The following is a 19,055-nucleotide window of genomic DNA, read 5'->3' on the forward strand; positions in this document are numbered from 1 at the left end:
CTTATACCTTTTTATTCCAGGTAACCTGAAGTTTCAAATTCTTCATAAATATCTTAAAGAACTCCTTGTTTGTATTAGATATCTGACAAATTTACAACTGTCCATGTGAAGTGGAATGGTATTAGGTATCTTGATGTGCCATCAATTTTCAGATATCACCCTCAAGGAAGTCAGCTAATTATACTTTTTGATTCTAAGTAACCTGATGTTTGAAGTTTTCCGTAAATATCTTGAGGAACTCTGCGTTTGCATTAGATATCTGACTAACTTACAACCATCCACGTGAAGAGGAGTGATATTAGGCATCTTGATACCTATTATCATACCTCTTCACGTGGATAGTAGTTTACTAGTCAGATATCTAACAGAAACACAGAGTTCCTTAAGCTATATACAAAACATTTTAAATTTCAGGATGTCTGGAATCAAAAGGTATAAGTAGCTGACTTCGTCGAACGTGATATCTCAAAATTGATTGCATATCAAGACACTTCATATAAAGCTCTGTAATATCGGCAAAGATAAATTAGTCAGATATCTAACATATCTATCTGACAATTGATGGTATATCAAGAGACCTAATATCACTCCTCTTCAGGTGGATAGTAGATAATTAGTGTGATATTTAATACAAACACAGAGTTACTTAAAAGATATCTACAAAACATTTGAAATTTCAGGTAACCAGGAATCAAAAGGTCTAAGTAGCTAACTTCCTTAAGCGTGATATCTGAAAATTGATGGCATATCAAGATACCTAATATAACTCCTTGTCATATGTGAGATGGTAAGTTAATGGTATATCTTATACAAACACAGAGTTCCTTAAGATATGTACGGAAAACTTGAAATTTCAGTCTACCTAGAATCAAATGGTATAAGTAGCTGACTTCCTTAAACGTGATATCTGAAAATTGATGGCATATCAAAATACCTAATATCACATCTTGCCATGTGTACATTGGTAAATTAATCAGATATCTAAAACAAACACGGAGCTCCTTAAAATATTTTCTAAAAACTTGAAATTTCAGGTTACCTGCAATCAAAATGCACAAGTAGCTGACTTCCTTAAGCGTGATATCTGAAAATTGAAGGCATATCAAGATACCTAATATAACTCCTTGTGATACATGTATGTGCATTGGTAAATTAATCAGATATCTAAAACAAAAACGGAAATTCTCAAAATATTTACTAAACACTTGAAATTACAGTTTATCTGCAATCAAAATGTACAAGTAGCTGACTTCCTTAAGGGTGATATCTGAAAATTAATTCTATATCAAGATACCTAATATCACTCCTCTTCATGTGGATAGTTGTAAGTTAGTCAGATATCTATTACAAAAGCAGAGTTACTTAAGATATTTATGAAAAAGTTGAAATTTCAGGTGTCGAGGAATCAAAAGGTATAAGTAGCTGACTTCCTAAAGGGTGATATCTGAAAATTGATGGCATATCAAGATCCCTAATATCACTCCTCTTCACGTGGATAGTTGGAACTTAGTCAGATATCGAATACAAACGCAGAGTTACTTAAGATATTTACGGAAAACTTGAAATTTTAGGTTACCTGCAATCAAAAGGTATAAGTAGCTGACTTCCTTAAGTGTGATATCTCAAAATTGATGGCATATCAAGGTACCTAATATCAGATTTTGTCATATGTGCATTGGTAAATTAATCAGATATTTAAAAGAACGACGGAGTTCCTTAAAATATTTTCTAAAAACTTTCAGGTTACCTGCAATCAAAAGGTATAAGTAGCTGACTTTCTTAAGGGTGATATCTGAAAATTGATGGCATATCAAGATACCTAGTACCACTCCACTTCACATGGATAGTTATAAACTAGTCAGATATCTAATACAAGCACAGAGTTCTTTAAGATATTTATGAAAAACTTGAAATTTCAGGTTACCAGGAATCAAAAGATATAAGTAGCTGACTTCCTTAAGCGTGATATCTGGAAATTTATGGCATGTCAAGATACCTAATACCATTCCACTTCACATGGATAGTTGTAAATTAGTCAGATATCTAATACAAACAAGGAGTTCTTTAAGATATTTATGAAAAACTTGAAATTTCAGGTTACCTGGAATCAAAACGTATAAGTAGCTGACTTCGTTAAGTATGATATCTGGTTTATGGCATGTCAAGATACCTAATATCACTCTTCTTCACTTTGATAATTGTAAATTAGTCAGATATCTAATACAAACTCAGAGTTCCTTAAGATATTTGCGAAAAACTTGAAATTTCAGTTTACCTGCCATCATAAGGTATATGTAGCTGACTTCCTTAAGCGTGTTATCTGAAAATTGATGACATATCACGATACCCAATATCACTACTCGCCATACGTATCGTTGTAAGTTAGTTAAATATATGATATAAACACGGAGTTCCTTAAGGTATTCACACGGATCTTTAAATTTCATTGTACCGATAATCAAAATGTATAAGTAACTGATTTCCTAAAGAGCGATATCTGAAAATTCGTGGCGTACCAAAACACCATCTATCACTTCTTGCCATATGTATAGTCGTTAATTCGTCAGATATCTAATACAAACATAAAGTTTCTTACGGTATTCACACTTATGTTGAAATTTCAGGATAACTCGAATCAAATTGTAAAAGTAGCAGATATCTCAAAATGGATGGTATATCAAACGATTGAAGGTCTGAATTCAATCCGTATCACTTTTAAAGTAAACACTCAGTTGAAAAAGTTTATTCGTATTTTGCATTGCAACGTTATGTAATTGGGGATAATTGAGCATGAAATTTCATACGTCCTCTTTAGAAATAAATCTGATAGATAATAATTTTCAAACTCATTAACCTTTATCTGGTAGCGAGCTATCAGTAATTATAACTTTTATATTTTGTAGTAGCTGGCTACGAGTAGCTAACTTTTCATACTTTTAGTAGCTGGTTACTAGTAACTGGCTACTAGTAGCTAACTTTTCCTGGTTCAAGTAGCTGGCTACTAGTAGCCAACTTTACCGATCTCAAAAATTCACCAGTTTTCAAAAATCTTCTCTACAACCTCAGTTATTATAGCATTGCCCTCTGGTGTAATAATGAGACATAAAATGATGAATGTAATGAAACATAATAGGATTATCAAGGAAAGCGGAATTACGAATTGAATCTTGATAAAACTAAGATTCTCAGGTTGTTAAATCTAAGTTAGAATTTAAAATGTAATGAATGCAATAGGTGAGATGGAATTAAGGATGTCATATACTGTAAGTGGTTTTAATTTTGGGTGCTAAAAGTTCGCGGTTTTTCATATTGGTCTAATTGTGGTGGTTTTATTTTCGCGGAATTCAAATTTTATTTTGATTACTGGTAACTGTTCAAAACGTATCGTGTCACACTTGTAAAATGATGGCGGTTGTTTTAATTTCGCGGGGGGAAAATCCCCGACCGCGAATATAGCGAAATTAAAACCACCGCAATCATTTCCCCATTTACAATATAGTATAAATGAAATAAGACAAAAGCAAAGGGAAATTGAATGATAATTAAGGACAGGGCTTAATTGACCCTTTTTTTGTACATGGTTTGGTACCCTTTCAGTTGGGAATTTTACACCGAAAAACTGCTATTTTGGGATATTTACATTTCAACTGTTTTCTCTGATACAATACTATCACGAGCAATATGTATGTATCAATGTATGAATACCTATACGGGGTCAACAGAGGTCACGGCTGTGCGTATAATATGCATTTCTTAAAAGTAGGTTACCGGTACTAGTTTTACTAAGGCAATACACATCCAGCTATCGCTTACGCTTATTACAGAAGTCTGTCAATAGATGAAATCAACATCAGAAAATGTATGTATGATTTTATTTGTATGCCAAGCTGTGGACTTTCATCAATAATAAACATATTTCTGTAAAACAATGTCTTACTTATGTATGTCTAAAATTTCGTCTGCTACATCGACCCTTGGTCACCCTTATGTAAAACAATGGCTGAATTTGGCAATTTTGATATGGGTAATGCGGAATTGTACCTTCTGCTAGACGATGACATTTGACCTTTAGCAAAACGGTTATTCACAAGATTTATGGCCGATATTTGTAAGTCGTCAAAGTGCATTAAGACCTACACACCGCACTGCCTGCATGCCACAGCAGCCATGAGTGATGTCCGATTCCAAGCACGCCAAATCATGTTTATGTCGGAGCATCGAAGCGAGGCGTCGTTGAAAACCTGTAACAGAAATTTATCATCGAGTCAACAGAAGCGTTCAGTGAGCTCATGTTTATCAACAATTACAAATCCAAATCAAAACCGTCCCTTACCTTGGTGCACTTCCACTTTGATGTCAGTTCTTTCAGGATATTCATCTGCGTCCTCTGTACTGTCTATAAAGGATTTGCCTACACCTGACGACTGTTGCCCTTCATGTTCCTCCACCTCAGTCTTCTGTTAACTCCGTAATGTCCAGAGAATATATTTCTAAGTCGGTCTTCAACAGTTGCGTCTTCAACTTTCAAAAAAGAAAGTGCGCATCAAAACTGTAACATTACGCACCCCCTCTCGCATTACGACGTAAGTTGTTATCAGTTTTTCCAAACCTACATGTACTAATTTTGACATAAGGAAGAGTTTTCAATTATCCTAAGTTGATGTCTTTGTTGATACACTTGCTTTTCAGCATCTTAATAATTAAAACAATTCTTCATTTGATTGAACTTTGTTTTGTGTTTTTGTCATTTTGAACAAAATGTTATTTGGGTCAACAATGTGAAATGTATGGAAACGTGTTGTTAACACAATTCAGCAATAGTTATCGATCAAAATGTAAATATAAGTAATAAGGTATCATTTTGAAATATCTATCGGGATATTAATATGGGTTGGTACGGGCTTTATGGAATTTGATCCCGTTACCAACCCGTATTTATATCCCGATCCATACTTTAAAATGATACCTTATTTCTCAAAAAAGTAATTGGATAAAAAAAATGCATTTTAGGTAGAAAAGCAAATTGCAGTTATTTTTATATATCTTAATTAAAGGTACATATGCTTCTATTTTTATGTTGGATATAAATACAAGTTAATGGTATTCTGTAAATAAAGGGGTCTTGACGTATGTTATTATGTGTTTATTTACACCCCTTGCAAACGAAATAGAATCACCTTATCCGTCTGTCCGTCCGTCCGTTCGTTTGTATATACATGTAGACATCATTTTTTCAGAGGATATATTGAACACCAATGAACAGATTTCATTAAAACTTTATGTATATCCTATATCAATAATGAAATTATGCACCTGCTATTTTGATTGTGATATTTTAGTATTCAAGGAAATGGATATTTTTCTTCCATTTTGAGGGGGTGTTTGTGTATATATTATGCATATAATGAAATTGTGCTCCTGTTATTTCTATTGAGATTAATCAACATTCAAAGAAATTATGCATATTTTCATTTTACGGGTGTTTTTTCAACTTCTTTGACCTAGTCATTTCATTTTAGATTTTGTAATGATCTGTTCTTTCACAGAGACTACTACATTAGTTTAGGAGAGGATATAATGGAATCATAAGTCCGTTTGTCTGTCTGTCCATCTGTTTGTGGATGATTTTGTTAATAAAGGATGTCTAGTTTTCTGGCTCATGTACGCTGAATAGTAGTTATCCATATAATATTATTCAGAAACTATATTAGCATACTTTCAATATTCTAAGTAACACACTACTACATAGTAGTTGGTATTGCATTTACATTAATTGCTCTCAGCAATTTTCTTGTCAAATTGATGTGTTTATTCATCAATGAGCACAAATTCACTATTTCCAACCATTCAATGTGCCCTACGGGGGGGGGGGGGGGGGGGGGGGGGGGTAGTCCTGGTATGACAGTTCTAGTTCATTTAGACACGAGAACTTTGTACATCGTATTAGACAACTCATTCCCAAGATGTTGCAGATTTATGTAACAACAAATGTAAATGCCATATTTTCCATGATTTTGAGCTGATAATTTGGGAAATTTTCATTCAGAATTTTAGGGGGAAACTTACAGTTTTTAATTGGGACTGGGTCGTTTTACGGGGCCCGCATGCAAGGATATTAAGCCCTGAAGAATGTCATGTAGTAAAATAAAATTTAGAATTAAGAATGGAAATAGAATTCTTATAACGTAACATCGAATCAAAAATGCCATATAGTAGAATCAAAGTTATAATCATGAATACAAGAAGGATGCATAAATCTATGGTGGCAATTTCCTTCCATAAGTTATACCAATATATTTACTACATTTCCAATGTTTTTGTCTTCGAAATTTTTAACATTTGAAATGATAGCCAAATTCTCAAGAATGTGAATGGTGTGTGTATGAATCTTGATAAAGATACTGTATCACAACTATTTTAATGGCTGGGAATTTTCCTACAAAAATGAAAATAGATTATGTAATTATAAGATTTATTAATTGATTGTATACTGTTTAACATCTCTCTCGAGAATTTTCACTTATATGGAGATGTCAACATTGCCGGTGAAGGACTGCAAAATTAGGCCTATCCTCAACACTTACGGCCTTTGGGCAGGAATGGGTCTTTATCGTGAAAGGTGAAGATAACGAACAGTGATCAATCTCATAACGCCTACAAGAAATACAAAATAGATAGTTGGGCAAACACGGACCCCTGAACACACCAGAGGTGGGACCAGGTACTTCGGAGGAGTAAGCACCCCTGTCGACCAGTCACACCCGTCGTGAGCCCTATATCCTGATCAGGTAAACGGAGTTTTCTATAGTCAAAATCAGTGTACCAAGAACGGCTTAACAATCGGTATGAAACACGTCAGACAACATTTGACCCAATGGTAGGTATTATTGACGAACTAGATCATTATAACGACCATAGAATTTGCGAAATGCTGACTTTAATCGAGACTGTTGAAATCCCTGTACCATCAACTTCTTTGGCAGTACCTTACCTTGATTTAAAAACTGACTATACCCAGAACAAGCTCTTGCATATCGCATCAGTTGAGATACATAAACACCATATGCAGGTGATAATGGAATATTGCTACATAAATATGGGAAGTTGACGATGGAGAAGCTGAAATCATCCAGTTAGCCATACAGTTGAGTGGTCAGTTTTTTGTTACTATCTACTTTCAATAAAATATCTAAGTATGAAGCAGAAGTGGACGACTCTGTGGTGTCTTTTATGTTGAGTTCACAGAGATATATCAAATCGACATATGAATGAAAATTGATATTGTTAATAGACAAAACGTAGTCGATATATCTAAATGTCGAATTGAAGGCCACAACGAGAGATTTTTTTCTTCTCACGTAGAAGTTTTTGAATAAATCTTGCTTCATATGAATATAGAAACAGTTCAGCTAACAAAGGAGCAAAATTCGTGCCCATGGGAAATTCAACAGACTGTTTGAAGATCTGATCACCAAAGACCACGAAGATATTGTCAGTGAGGAACTCTAGTATATTTTTTAGTTCAACCTCAGAGTACTTGTGCGTGGAATCAGAGTGGTGTTTAACAAAGTAAGTTTTGGATGACTGATCACTAGATATGAATATTACCGTTTTCCATTTTTGTTGAAGAATCAAATCTCTGATGTCAAAAGGTCTATTCTTTAATTTATCGTGAGGAATGATAGTGTATAGTGTTGAAAACTTTCGATGTTATTGATTTGGGAAAAGTTTTGCGATTTCAAGTTTACTAAAAGTTCTTTAGAATTTTTTAGAATCCACATTTGATTACCACCACGTCTGGCATATGTAGTCGCACAGTAAGTTTGAAGTTTCTCCTTCACAGCTGTTAATGTTTTCGTGAGGAGCAAAGATAGGGGCTTGGTAGAGCACTTACTGGATCCAGCAATGTATCTTTGTTAGGTTTTTATGTAGTTTAGGAATCCAGTATAGGTACGGTAATTCATTTTCATTCGACCCATTGACTGGGATATTAAATGTGTCTAAAACTGAAGCATGGTTTTGAAGAATTTCATCTTTTGAAAGGGCAGATGGAGTATAAGTACGATTACCAAAAGTGGAATCAATGCCAAGTTCGTTTAAAATACAGTTGTAATAATGAGACTTACAAACAAAGACAATGTTGTTACTAGCTTTGTCAGCTGGAACCAAAACATATTCCTCATGTAACCTATCTAATTCTTTTATCCTTTCTGGTTTACTAAACACAAAAAGATAGATGGTACGTAGTTTTGTTTTCATATGTCTAATGCGGGATTTTAATATTCCTCTTATGCTTTTAACCCATTCTGACAAGATATCAGGTTCTTCTTTTTCATATTTAGCCCATCGTCTGGCATACTCTTCGACAGAATTCATAATAGAGATGAAGTTCTGTCGCCAATTAAAAGACCGAGGTTTTTTGTATTTAGGACCTTTTAGAATAAGTGATTTGAGGTCCTCATTTTCAACTATATTAGCATCACCACTGTCACACCTGCGGCGACACTGGGCCTCGGTTTTCACGGTCTCGTTCGAAGGACTGTCCCATTTTGTCGCCTCTTACGACAAGCAAGGGGTGCTGAGGACCTATTCTAATCCAGATCCCCATGGGATTAAATATCATCACCATCCATATAAGAAATGAATTTGATGTTTTAAAATACATAAGGGTATGAACAACAATGATTAGTGCAGTATGCACGCTTAAAGCGTTTCAGTTCGTACCCTCATGTATATTTCAAAAATGAAATTTATTTCTTTAATACAATGTACATATCATTTAATACAAAGTATAAAAATGGAGTAGTATAAAAGCACACAACACTATGACAAAAATGTGCATCCTCAGTTGACCTTTAATACCCAGGAGTCTCTTGTTTGATTAATGTTGTATGTATGTTGAAACATCATATAGATATGATTGAATTGATTAGTTGTACTGTATGTTATGTGTCGCATTACACATGTAAAGCTAGACGTAACAGTGCATATGATAAATGAAAACTAAATTAAATGAGTTTATAACTTAAACATAGATATAATGATTTATTTTTATTTGGGCATAAATGCCCTTCCCTCAAAATATATTTCAGACAATATTAATTTGGGGGTCAAAGGTCAGAGTAAAAGAACACTATCTGGAGTGTGATAACATAAAAAGAGCACTGTCTTGAATTGATAGTGGATATGTATAAATGCATGTTTACCTTTCTTAAAGATATTCGTTTGGTGAATGGAAACACGACCAACATGGGAAGAGTGGAGGTGGTCACAGGCGGCATTTGGTCTACAGTTTGTGACAGATTCTGGGACGATTATGATGCCACAGTCGTCTGCAAACATCTAGGAATCGGAAGGTATGTTAATAAGTTGTTGCTAGTTATAGTTAACAAAAAATCCCTTGTTATTGTAGATCATGAAGTATAACTCTTGAGAATATTTAAACATCTTTTAGGTCATTCAGGTCACCAAGTGCTTTCATGTATTTTTACCTGTTATTGTTAACTTTGTCGTCTGTCATGCAACAGTCGTAAACTTTTGAACTCTTTCAGCTTCTTCTTGACTGGAACGGTTGGACCAATTCTGGGTATACAGTAAAACTCTGATATAGAGAATTTCTGGGGACCCTCAATAAAAATTCTCTATAAGCATAATTCGCTATACGTTTATAGCGAATTCATAATTCAAATATAACGAATTCGTTATATAACTGATTTGTTCTACACGTATATCAATTGTAGAAGAAAGCTGCAATCGATATACTTACGCTTGTATCGTCTTTAAATGAAATTAAACCTATATATTTTCGAGAAGAAATATTTTTATACAAGAAATATACACATTGATTTATATATCATAGTTTATCTTGATGGGTTATTAAGTCATGCAAGAACATGTCGAGAGAGAAATGTCAACAAAATTCTGCGCAATACATACATGTACAGTCTATTGCAATTGTCATTTACTTGTTGCTTTACACAAATAAAGGAGTGTACAATAAAATAAATGGAATCAAACGTCAAATTTAATTAACGAGAATAGTAAACAATACCGACAATATATTTCCTAAACGTATGTGTAGGTATTGTTTTGCGTTAACAACCTTTTTGGAAAAAATAGAAACAGAAATTTTGTAATAAGTGTTGATCCTTTATGTCAATGGAAAACGATTGTTAAAAATCACAAAGAGTTTAAAATCAAAAAAATAAATTCGTTATAAAAGGTGATTTTTACGTTCATTTTTAATTCAAGGGGAATAGGAATTTACTTCGTTATATCCGTAAATTCGCTATATCCGTGTTCGTTATAGACGCAGATTTTTATATAGAATATATAAAGAATTTGCCGAGGAAATCGTTTTCACTTCGCTATAGCCGTAATTTCGCTATATCCGTGTTCGCTATATTCGAGTTTTACTGTATAACTTTTTTGGGTGAATGGGAACAAAAATTGCGAATTTCATGGACCCTGCCCTCCTGGGGCCTGAGGAATGTAGCTAAACTATCAAACTATCAAGATTAATGTAATCTTCAAAAATCTTCTTTACTCCTGGACATCATCCATTAAAACTGATTATACTAAACCTGTGAAATTCATGACGCCTAGGTTCAAGGTTCAGGCCCCAGGATGTTCTTATATTGAAAATGCATTATATCTGAGAAAATCTTCTTTACTTCGGGACATCAAGCAATCAAACTGGTGGCATGATTATTTGAACAATGAGCCCAATGTCAAACCTGTGAGAGCAATGACCCGTGGGTTCAAGGTTCCTCCATGGTGGAGCTAAGGTGGTCATATATCAAAATGCATTATATCTTAGAAAATCTTCTTGACTTATAAATATCAAGGAGACAAAACATTTGCGTGATTATAATGGGAATTAAGCCCTCCAGGGTTCGGGTACCAGGTGGGGCTAGATAAGTCATATACGTATTGAAAATGCAATTAAAAAAATCTTTACTGCTGAACATCAAGCAGACAAACTGTATTACGATTATAATGAGTAATATGAAATTTATGATCCCTGGGTTCATGGCTCATGTCCCAGGGTGGAGCTAAGTTGATCAAATGTTCTTTACTCCTTGCTCCTGGAATCCAAGCAGACAAACTGGTTCCTTAATGATAATGAGCATGTGCTATTTCATCCCTGTGTTCCAGGCTTCGGCTTAGTTGATCATACATGTATGTTGTAAATGCAGTAAATCTTATGAAATTGCAAACTGTTTGCATTACCATAATTGTCAACTGGCCTCCCACCAAAATCGTGAAATTCATGTCCCATGGTTCAGGAGTAACTTTGGTCCCAGGATAGGACTGTATTGGTCGTATGTTGACAAATACAGCAGAATTTCTCTTTATTCCTGTTCATTAAATACACAATCTATATGTATGGGCATCTTTATGAGTAATGGATTTTCTACTAAATGTGCTGAATATTCAGGAGTTTAAAAGACATGTAACACAATGATTTCTGAAGACTAAAAATTGTTAATACACAGGAGACCATTAAGGCCTATTGACCGCTTGTTGAATAATGAACAGGAATCCCGAAAACATAAGTCTTTATTTCTAACATTTTGAGGTGGATTGAAGTTATTCTCTCTATTTTACATTGATTAAATAGTTTGCTTTTAAGAAAACTTGGATGAGACTTTGAAAAATTAGTTGATATATACCCTCCAAATATTTATATAAGGGTGATGCATGTGATCATTGTGAGAAGAGAAATTAGAAGAAAAAAATAATCATACCATAATGGATATTGTTACTTTGTTCATGAAATTATCTCATTTGTTGTCAAAGGTGACTTATTGTCATTGGTAATTGTCTGCATGCTGTCCAGTAACATTTGAACATAATCAACTGCTTTAATCTTTTAAAGCATTAGACCTTTTATCATCATATATGCTATGGAATATTTATGATGGAAGGGGAAGAATTATTGTAAGTTTTATGGTCACTGAAGTCCTGGGACAGGTGGACATTGTTGGGAATTCGATTAATTATTTCAAAAGGTCTGTAAGACGGACTTTCAAAAATTGAAAATCTGCAAATAATCGAAAGACAGTTATCATAAAACCACCAGGCTGACACCATTTAAACACTCACTCTTGGTAGCTTCCCACAAGTGCAGATATGATATATCTCTGCCCTCGGAAGCTTTTTTTTTTAGTATTTAGGAATAATTTATTTGTCTTGTTACACTTGTACGATCAAGTTTCTCTTTTTCTATAATCAATATTTTTTTTATTAAAATTGTTTATCGGAACTGTTTGCATAATGCAAAGACCGACATGTGTATAACTTGTATATTCTACGCAAATTCCAAAATGCTTTTCTTACCACAATAGAGGTCAGCTAATCCGGGTGTGTGAAAGTAACACTCGTACAGAAGGTGTGAAAATTGGCGGGGGCAATTGCAATATGACAAAGGGGGTGTTTAAGATTTATTGTCTCTCAAAAATGAATGCAGGTTTCTTTAGATTTAAAATTGAGGCAAATACAACAATCTAATTAAAATTCGATGTTACATCCGCTCGCATACACGCATACATAGTTTAAGAATATGTTGATCATTACTATAATTAGTCATCATTTGTTTTAATTCGTCATTTATATATTTGATTTATTTCTCAATGAAAGGTGAAGATAACGAACAGTGATCAATCCCATAACTCCTATAAACAATACAAATAGGGAGTTGGGCAAACACGGACCCTTGGATATACCAGAGGTGGGATCAGGTACATAGGAGGAGTAAGCATCCCATGTCGGCCGGTCACACCCGCCGTGAGCCCTATATCTTGATCATGTAAACGGAGTTATCCGTAGTCAAAATTAGTGTACCAAGAACGTCCTAACAATCGGTATGAAACAAGTCAGACAGCATTTGGCCCAACGATAGATTGTATGGCAAACTAGATTGTTTTAACGATCATAGAATTTGCGAAATGCTTAATTTAAACGAGATTGTTGAAACCCCTGTACCATCAATTTGTTTGTCAGTAGTCTGCTTCGATTTCAAAACTGACCATATACAGAACAAACTCTTGCGTATCGAATCAGTTGAGAGATATAAAGACCATATGCAGGTGATATTGGAATATTGCTACATAAATATGGGAAGTTGACAACGGAGAAGCTGAAATCATCCCGTTTATCATAAAGTTGAGTTGTTAGTTTGTCGTTAATATCTATTTTCAATAAAATATCTAAGTATGAAGCAGAAGTGGACGACTCTGTGGTGTCTTTTATTTCGAGTTCACAGGGATATGATATGAAATCAACATATGAATGTAAAATAGCATTAGTAATAGACAAAACGTCGTCTATATATCTTTTTATTGTTTTGTTTATTGAATTTATTCTTTTATTTATTTGATTTGTTTCTCAATTTATTTCATTCATATTTTAGCGTTTCCTTTTGTTTATTTTGTATTGTTCCTTGTAATCCAAGGTCATATATTGTTGGTACGATGTATATAGATCACGCCCTTCCCGCCCGAGAATATGTGTTTCAGTCTTTACTGACAACAATTTTTCCTTAATTAATTTATTAATTGTCATGCACGTATATATATTGTATAGGTTTATTTAATATCTGTCTTTGAGAAGAGGCCTGGAATATGCAAATTGCACTTACATTTTAACGACACTGAGATTGAATGTTCAAAAAAGCGAAACAGACTCGACCATTTCATTTTCAGTTTGAATGAACTTAATAGAGCAATGAATCATTAATTATGTACATGTAAGTTGAGTAATCGATATTCCATTACGATACAGTTTTTACATCTTTTTCTTTTGTTTCCGAATTTAAAAAATATTCATTCGTGTTTATCCCAACATGTTCGTAAGTCCTTGGTCTAATAAATGAAAATTTTGATGGATTCAATGATTTCTCTTTTCTTCTCTTTTGTTTGTATATTAATTGATGATTAAAAAGGAACAGTTCACTGTATCGGATATGAACACTCATTTTGAAATGGACCATTATCATTTCTTTCTCAACGTTTGAATATAAAGAATATCACCAATATATACTGAAATTATTTTGCTTAAGTTGGAAGAACCGAATCAAAGCAATCAGAGACAAAATGCATGATTATAATGGGTTGGAGACATCTGCAGTTCAAAGCAGTAAGCCCTGCGAACAAGGTGTAAACGGTATAAAGGTATCAATTCTAGGTAACAATGCTGTAATAAAGAGACGCTAGAAGCCCATACCGGACACAAATGTGTCTTATGACCTGCTGATGTGTTCAAATCAGTCACAAATTTTGAAGCCCCTCCCATTCTCGGAGTCTGAAAGATGCGGTCTTTGCACCATCAACATGAAACACTCCCTTATAATATATGTGTAATACTCATGTGACTGTTATGGCTCTATAGGCCTTGATAGAAGGTACATGTAATTAAAGTTTTACTTTGTTTAACAAAGACAAATAGGTTTTCATTATTGCTATCATTATACAGATATGGTATAGCTGTGTTCAATGCAGGCTTTGGAAAGGGCATTGGGCCTGTTATTGTTGGTAATGTAAAATGTCAGGGAATGGAAACCGATTTCATGGAATGCCCATTCGCTCGATCATCATGTGACCATTCTAATGATGCAGGAGTAATTTGTGGTTAGTAGTTATTCATGTATAAGAATGTATGGAGCTTTAAAACTGATGTTTTCAAAGGCATTTATATGCATATGTAATATGTGACTGAGGAGATATTTAACATATTTGCTCGTCATCTTTGTAGTCAATGTGTCAAATAGTATACGATTGCGCGACGGTAGTGACCACACACAGGGTCGTCTAGAGATTAAAATTGATGGGAAATCATGGGGTACAGTGTGTGATGACGGATTTTCAGTGGTGGATGCAAGGGTGGCGTGTCGACAGCTGGATCTACCCACGTAAGATTAATTATTTCTAACTGATAGACTGTACAGGATTTTAAAAAAAAAAATTAAAACAACGGTATCAAATGTTCAGAACACCTTCACCTCATCATAGATAGTAGTGATTCAAATGATTACTATACATCACATAGTTCTAGTGTTAGGAGTCTTTAGTGAATTTTCCTCGTAAATACATTTTGGATAAAAATGGTGATGCTTTATTTTGAAAAAAATCCTCCCTCATGTATCATTAAGTAAGCCTTAATTTTCAACACATCAAAATTATCCGATATACTTATACCCAGTATTTTAACATTTAGTCAAAGTGTTGGATGAGATTTTGTTTTATTTTATATCAGTTACATAAAACAAAACGGTAAAAGACCCTGATCCACTTGATGACATAATATATATGGTGACGTAATCCATTGATCTGATCAATGGAAATGTAATTATTATGTTTTAACTTACGAAACTGAAATTTAATGTGTGGTGGTACAATTTAAGCTAGGACCTTCTTACTTTACAGAGTATTTGCTTTGTATGGGTATGGAAGATTTGCATGTGGCAAGGATTTTGATTTTCTTTAATTTTTGAGACAATTACTGGTTGTTGAACTTAGTCCGTTTTGAGGAAATATATTAAATAAGGGCATGATTTATCCTTTTAACTCCTCTTTTTTAATATTTACAGGTTATAGAAATTGGTCAAATTTGGGGAAATATTTTGCTCACAAAATCTTGGTTTGCCTATCCACATCTTGTCATAGATTAAGTCTAAGACACTTTATTCTTTTAATACAAAGAAAGTATGTCACAGCCTGATGATGACCGATAGTACCTGAAGCAAAGTTCACACCCCGTGTAAGCATTTTCACGTTTGCATTATGTGCCGTATGCGGTACTCTTGCTTCTAAATAATAGACTGTACATGATTTTAAAAGATTTGAAACATCACGGTATCAAATGTTCAGAACACCTTCACCTCATCATAGATAGTAGTGATTCAAATGATTACCATGCATCGGATAATTTTGGTGTTTGGAATGCTTAGTGAATTTTCATCTTTAATACAATTTTGGATAAAAATGTCGGTGCTTATTTTGGGCAAATTTTTCTCATATATCATTAAGTAAGCTATAATTCCCAGCTCATCAAAATTGTCCGATATACTTGTACACAATGTTTTAATTTAAGCTTCGTAATTATAAGTTAAACATAATATTTCCATTTCCATTGATCAGGTCAGTGGATTACGTCACGAGATAAAGATTATTTCATCATATGAATCGGGGTCTATTAGTGCATGAAAAGTTAAGATAACGAACAGTGATCAATCTCATTAATCCCATCACCAATACAAAATAGGGCAGAAAATCAATATACATTTATGGTGATATGATTTATATTTCACTTTCATCACGGTTCACTTATTGTAACAAAAACTGTAAGACTTGCCCAGTAGTAGTATCGTGGCTGACTGAACTTCTCTTTAAAATATTGTACTACCTAGGTCTATGTGTCTCTTTTATTGTGTTTATTCCATGGAATTAATTGAGCAGATTTTAGAATATATCTTATTTTTCTTTTCTTTTTTAAAATGATTATATATAAACTTTTGGTGTAAAATTACCCATGCCAAATATGATGTGAATGCCTTGAATTTAAGCCAATGGGGAAACTTGTATTTTCATGCAATACTTACGAATGTTTGTTCTTTATATTGACACATTTAATGTTTTGTTGTAGGAGAAACGTCAAAGTTAAAAAATCTGCGTATTATGGGCCAGGGAAGGGAAGAATTTTATTAAGCAATCTGCGGTGTAATGGAAATGAAATGACTATTCAGTCTTGTCCAGCAACAAAGTACCCTACTAGAAGTAGCTGTGGTCGTTATGAAGATGTTGGTATTTCTTGCTCAAATGGTAATATTTTCTAATAGGCCACAATGAAAAAAGATTGTCCAAGTTTGCAAATGATTAGTTTATTGATATGCTGAAGTTTAAAACTTTAAGTGTAAACACTTTCTGATATTTAAACTTTTTTAAACTGATACAAATCAAAAGAAAAAATTTGCAGACAGTGAAATAATGAGGAAGAGAAAAGTATTTGTATATAAGTAACTCATGTATTAATTTAATTGTCAGACCATGTTCTCTCTTTCCTTTCTTTGCTACATGTATATTTATGCTTTGTTTGGTCACACAGGTGACTTATTGCTATTGGTCTGGCTCCATCGCCGTATGTTAAGAATTGAACATAATTTCTAATTTGTTCTTGAACACTGTCAGTCTAATTCTTTTCTTTGGGACAAGGAGGACATCAATTGTAAATTTCAAGACTCCTGGGGCCTTAGGGGAAGGGTGAAAAACTGTTAAAAATTTACCAATGTTTCAAAAATTTTCTTCTCTACATTGGCGAATATGTAAGAAAAACTAATTGCATAGTCATATAGAGCAGGAAGGCCATTACTAAGATTGTGAATTTCATGACACCTGGGGTAGAGGTTGCTGACTCCAGGGTGGGGCCAAATTTCGCATATAGTGTTTACGTGTGAAATATTTGATTGATTGATTGTATCTTGTTTAACGTCTCTTTCAAGAATTTTTCATTCATATGGAGACGTCACCAAGACTGGTGAAGGGCTTCAAATTTAGGCCTTTGCTCGGCGCTTACGGCCATTGAGCATTAAGGGTTCTTAAGCGTGCTACACCTACTGTGGCACGGGATATCCGTTTTTAATGTCATCTCCGAGGACCCGTGACATTCACACCTGATGCCGAGCGTTTGGCGATGGAACTGTCACTACTTGTTTTAATGACTTGGATCTGTCGCGGTCGGGATTCTGCATGAGGGACGAACGCTCTAACCTTTAGACCTTGAATAACATCTTTAATGCTATTGATTCTAAATTGAAATCAATTGATATTTAGAAGGAGCATGCATTCCTTTACCAAAATTGTAAATTTAATGATACCAGGGGTACGAAAATGAACTTAGAGATCAGACGTCTTTATCGTTTTAAAGACTTCTTTAAGTTTGCTGATACTATATGAAAACTAGATGCATATTTAGAAAAAGCAGAAAGAGATTGTGAATTTTAAAATCATAAGGATCTGACTCTAGGGCAGGTCGAAAATGTGTTACTATAACATATATTATATCATATAAAGTCTTTCATCGGTATGGGCACTTTCGGGGGCATTTGTGTTTTAAGAACACATCCTGTTTTATATAGCTAATAAATATTAAAATTCAGCTTATATATGCAGAACAGAATAATTATTATAGGTTCCATAGCAATGGGGCTACTGATACTTTTAACAACTACTCAGGTGACCAATAAGACGACTTCTTGGTTTTGATAAGGTTACCCAGTACTATGGAAATGGTTAAAAGCTAATAGTGCTTTGTGTTTGTTTAGACTGTCCATCATTTAAGTATGGAGAGAAATGTGAGAACAATTGTGCTTGCAAAAAAAGAAATTCCTTATCATGTGACAAAGACACGGGGGAATGCAAATGTAAATATGGATGGACAGGTCCCCGTTGTACGTGTGGAAACAATATGAAATGTGATGAAAAATCGTACTGTGATGGGTCCAAATGCCTTTGTATTGATGGGTTTTTTACTAAACCATCAAATTGCTCAGGTTTGAATGATTTATTTTCTATGTTATACTCTATTTTTCCTGATATAAAGACTTATCATATACACGTCTAAGACGGGGTGTATCATGGTATAGTGTTCATGTCCGTCCGTCTTGCAATCTGTCTGTAGCTTTTTCATGTCTGGTTTAGAACGAACCTAAACACTGTGAGGTCTAGAATAATCAAGCTTTGTCAGCTGATGCATCTCGGGTAGGTGTGTCACACTATGAAGTTAGGTCACTGAGACTTTTAATTACGATGATATGGCAAAATTCTGTCCAGTTCAAAACTGGACAATGTTTTGGCTTAGAATAATCAAACTTAGCAGTCATCTAATGCACAGAACGTGTGTTGCACTCTAAGTAAGGTCATTATAAACTTTGTCAAGTGGGGCATCAAATTGTAGAGAAATGTGAATTGTAGCTTAAAACATAGACGTAATGCAGAGGGACTGCATACTCTCTGTGGCGGGAAATATGTTCCTAATTTTAACAGCACCATCACCAGGAG

At 34.1% G+C, this 19,055-nt stretch overlaps 1 protein-coding gene across 3 annotated transcripts in view; it reads left to right on the forward strand.

Annotated features, from left to right (window-relative positions):
- LOC125645466 (uncharacterized) overlaps positions 1–19,055 on the forward strand; it is a 147,297-nt gene that overhangs the window by 119,005 nt on the left and 9,237 nt on the right. For 2 of the 3 annotated variants that reach the window (XM_056140159.1, XM_048871008.2), the window contains exons 36-40: positions 9,218–9,356; positions 14,476–14,630; positions 14,755–14,911; positions 16,645–16,820; positions 18,320–18,547. In XM_056140159.1, the coding sequence (XP_055996134.1) occupies positions 9,218–9,356; positions 14,476–14,630; positions 14,755–14,911; positions 16,645–16,820; positions 18,320–18,547 (855 nt within the window). The remainder of the gene's footprint in view (positions 1–9,217; positions 9,357–14,475; positions 14,631–14,754; positions 14,912–16,644; positions 16,821–18,319; positions 18,548–19,055) is intronic. The other variant, XM_048871007.2, reaches the window with a different exon arrangement.

The sequence above is a fragment of the Ostrea edulis genome, chromosome 6 (genome assembly GCF_947568905.1).
Source record: "Ostrea edulis chromosome 6, xbOstEdul1.1, whole genome shotgun sequence".
Lineage (NCBI taxonomy): Eukaryota > Metazoa > Mollusca > Bivalvia > Ostreida > Ostreidae > Ostrea > Ostrea edulis.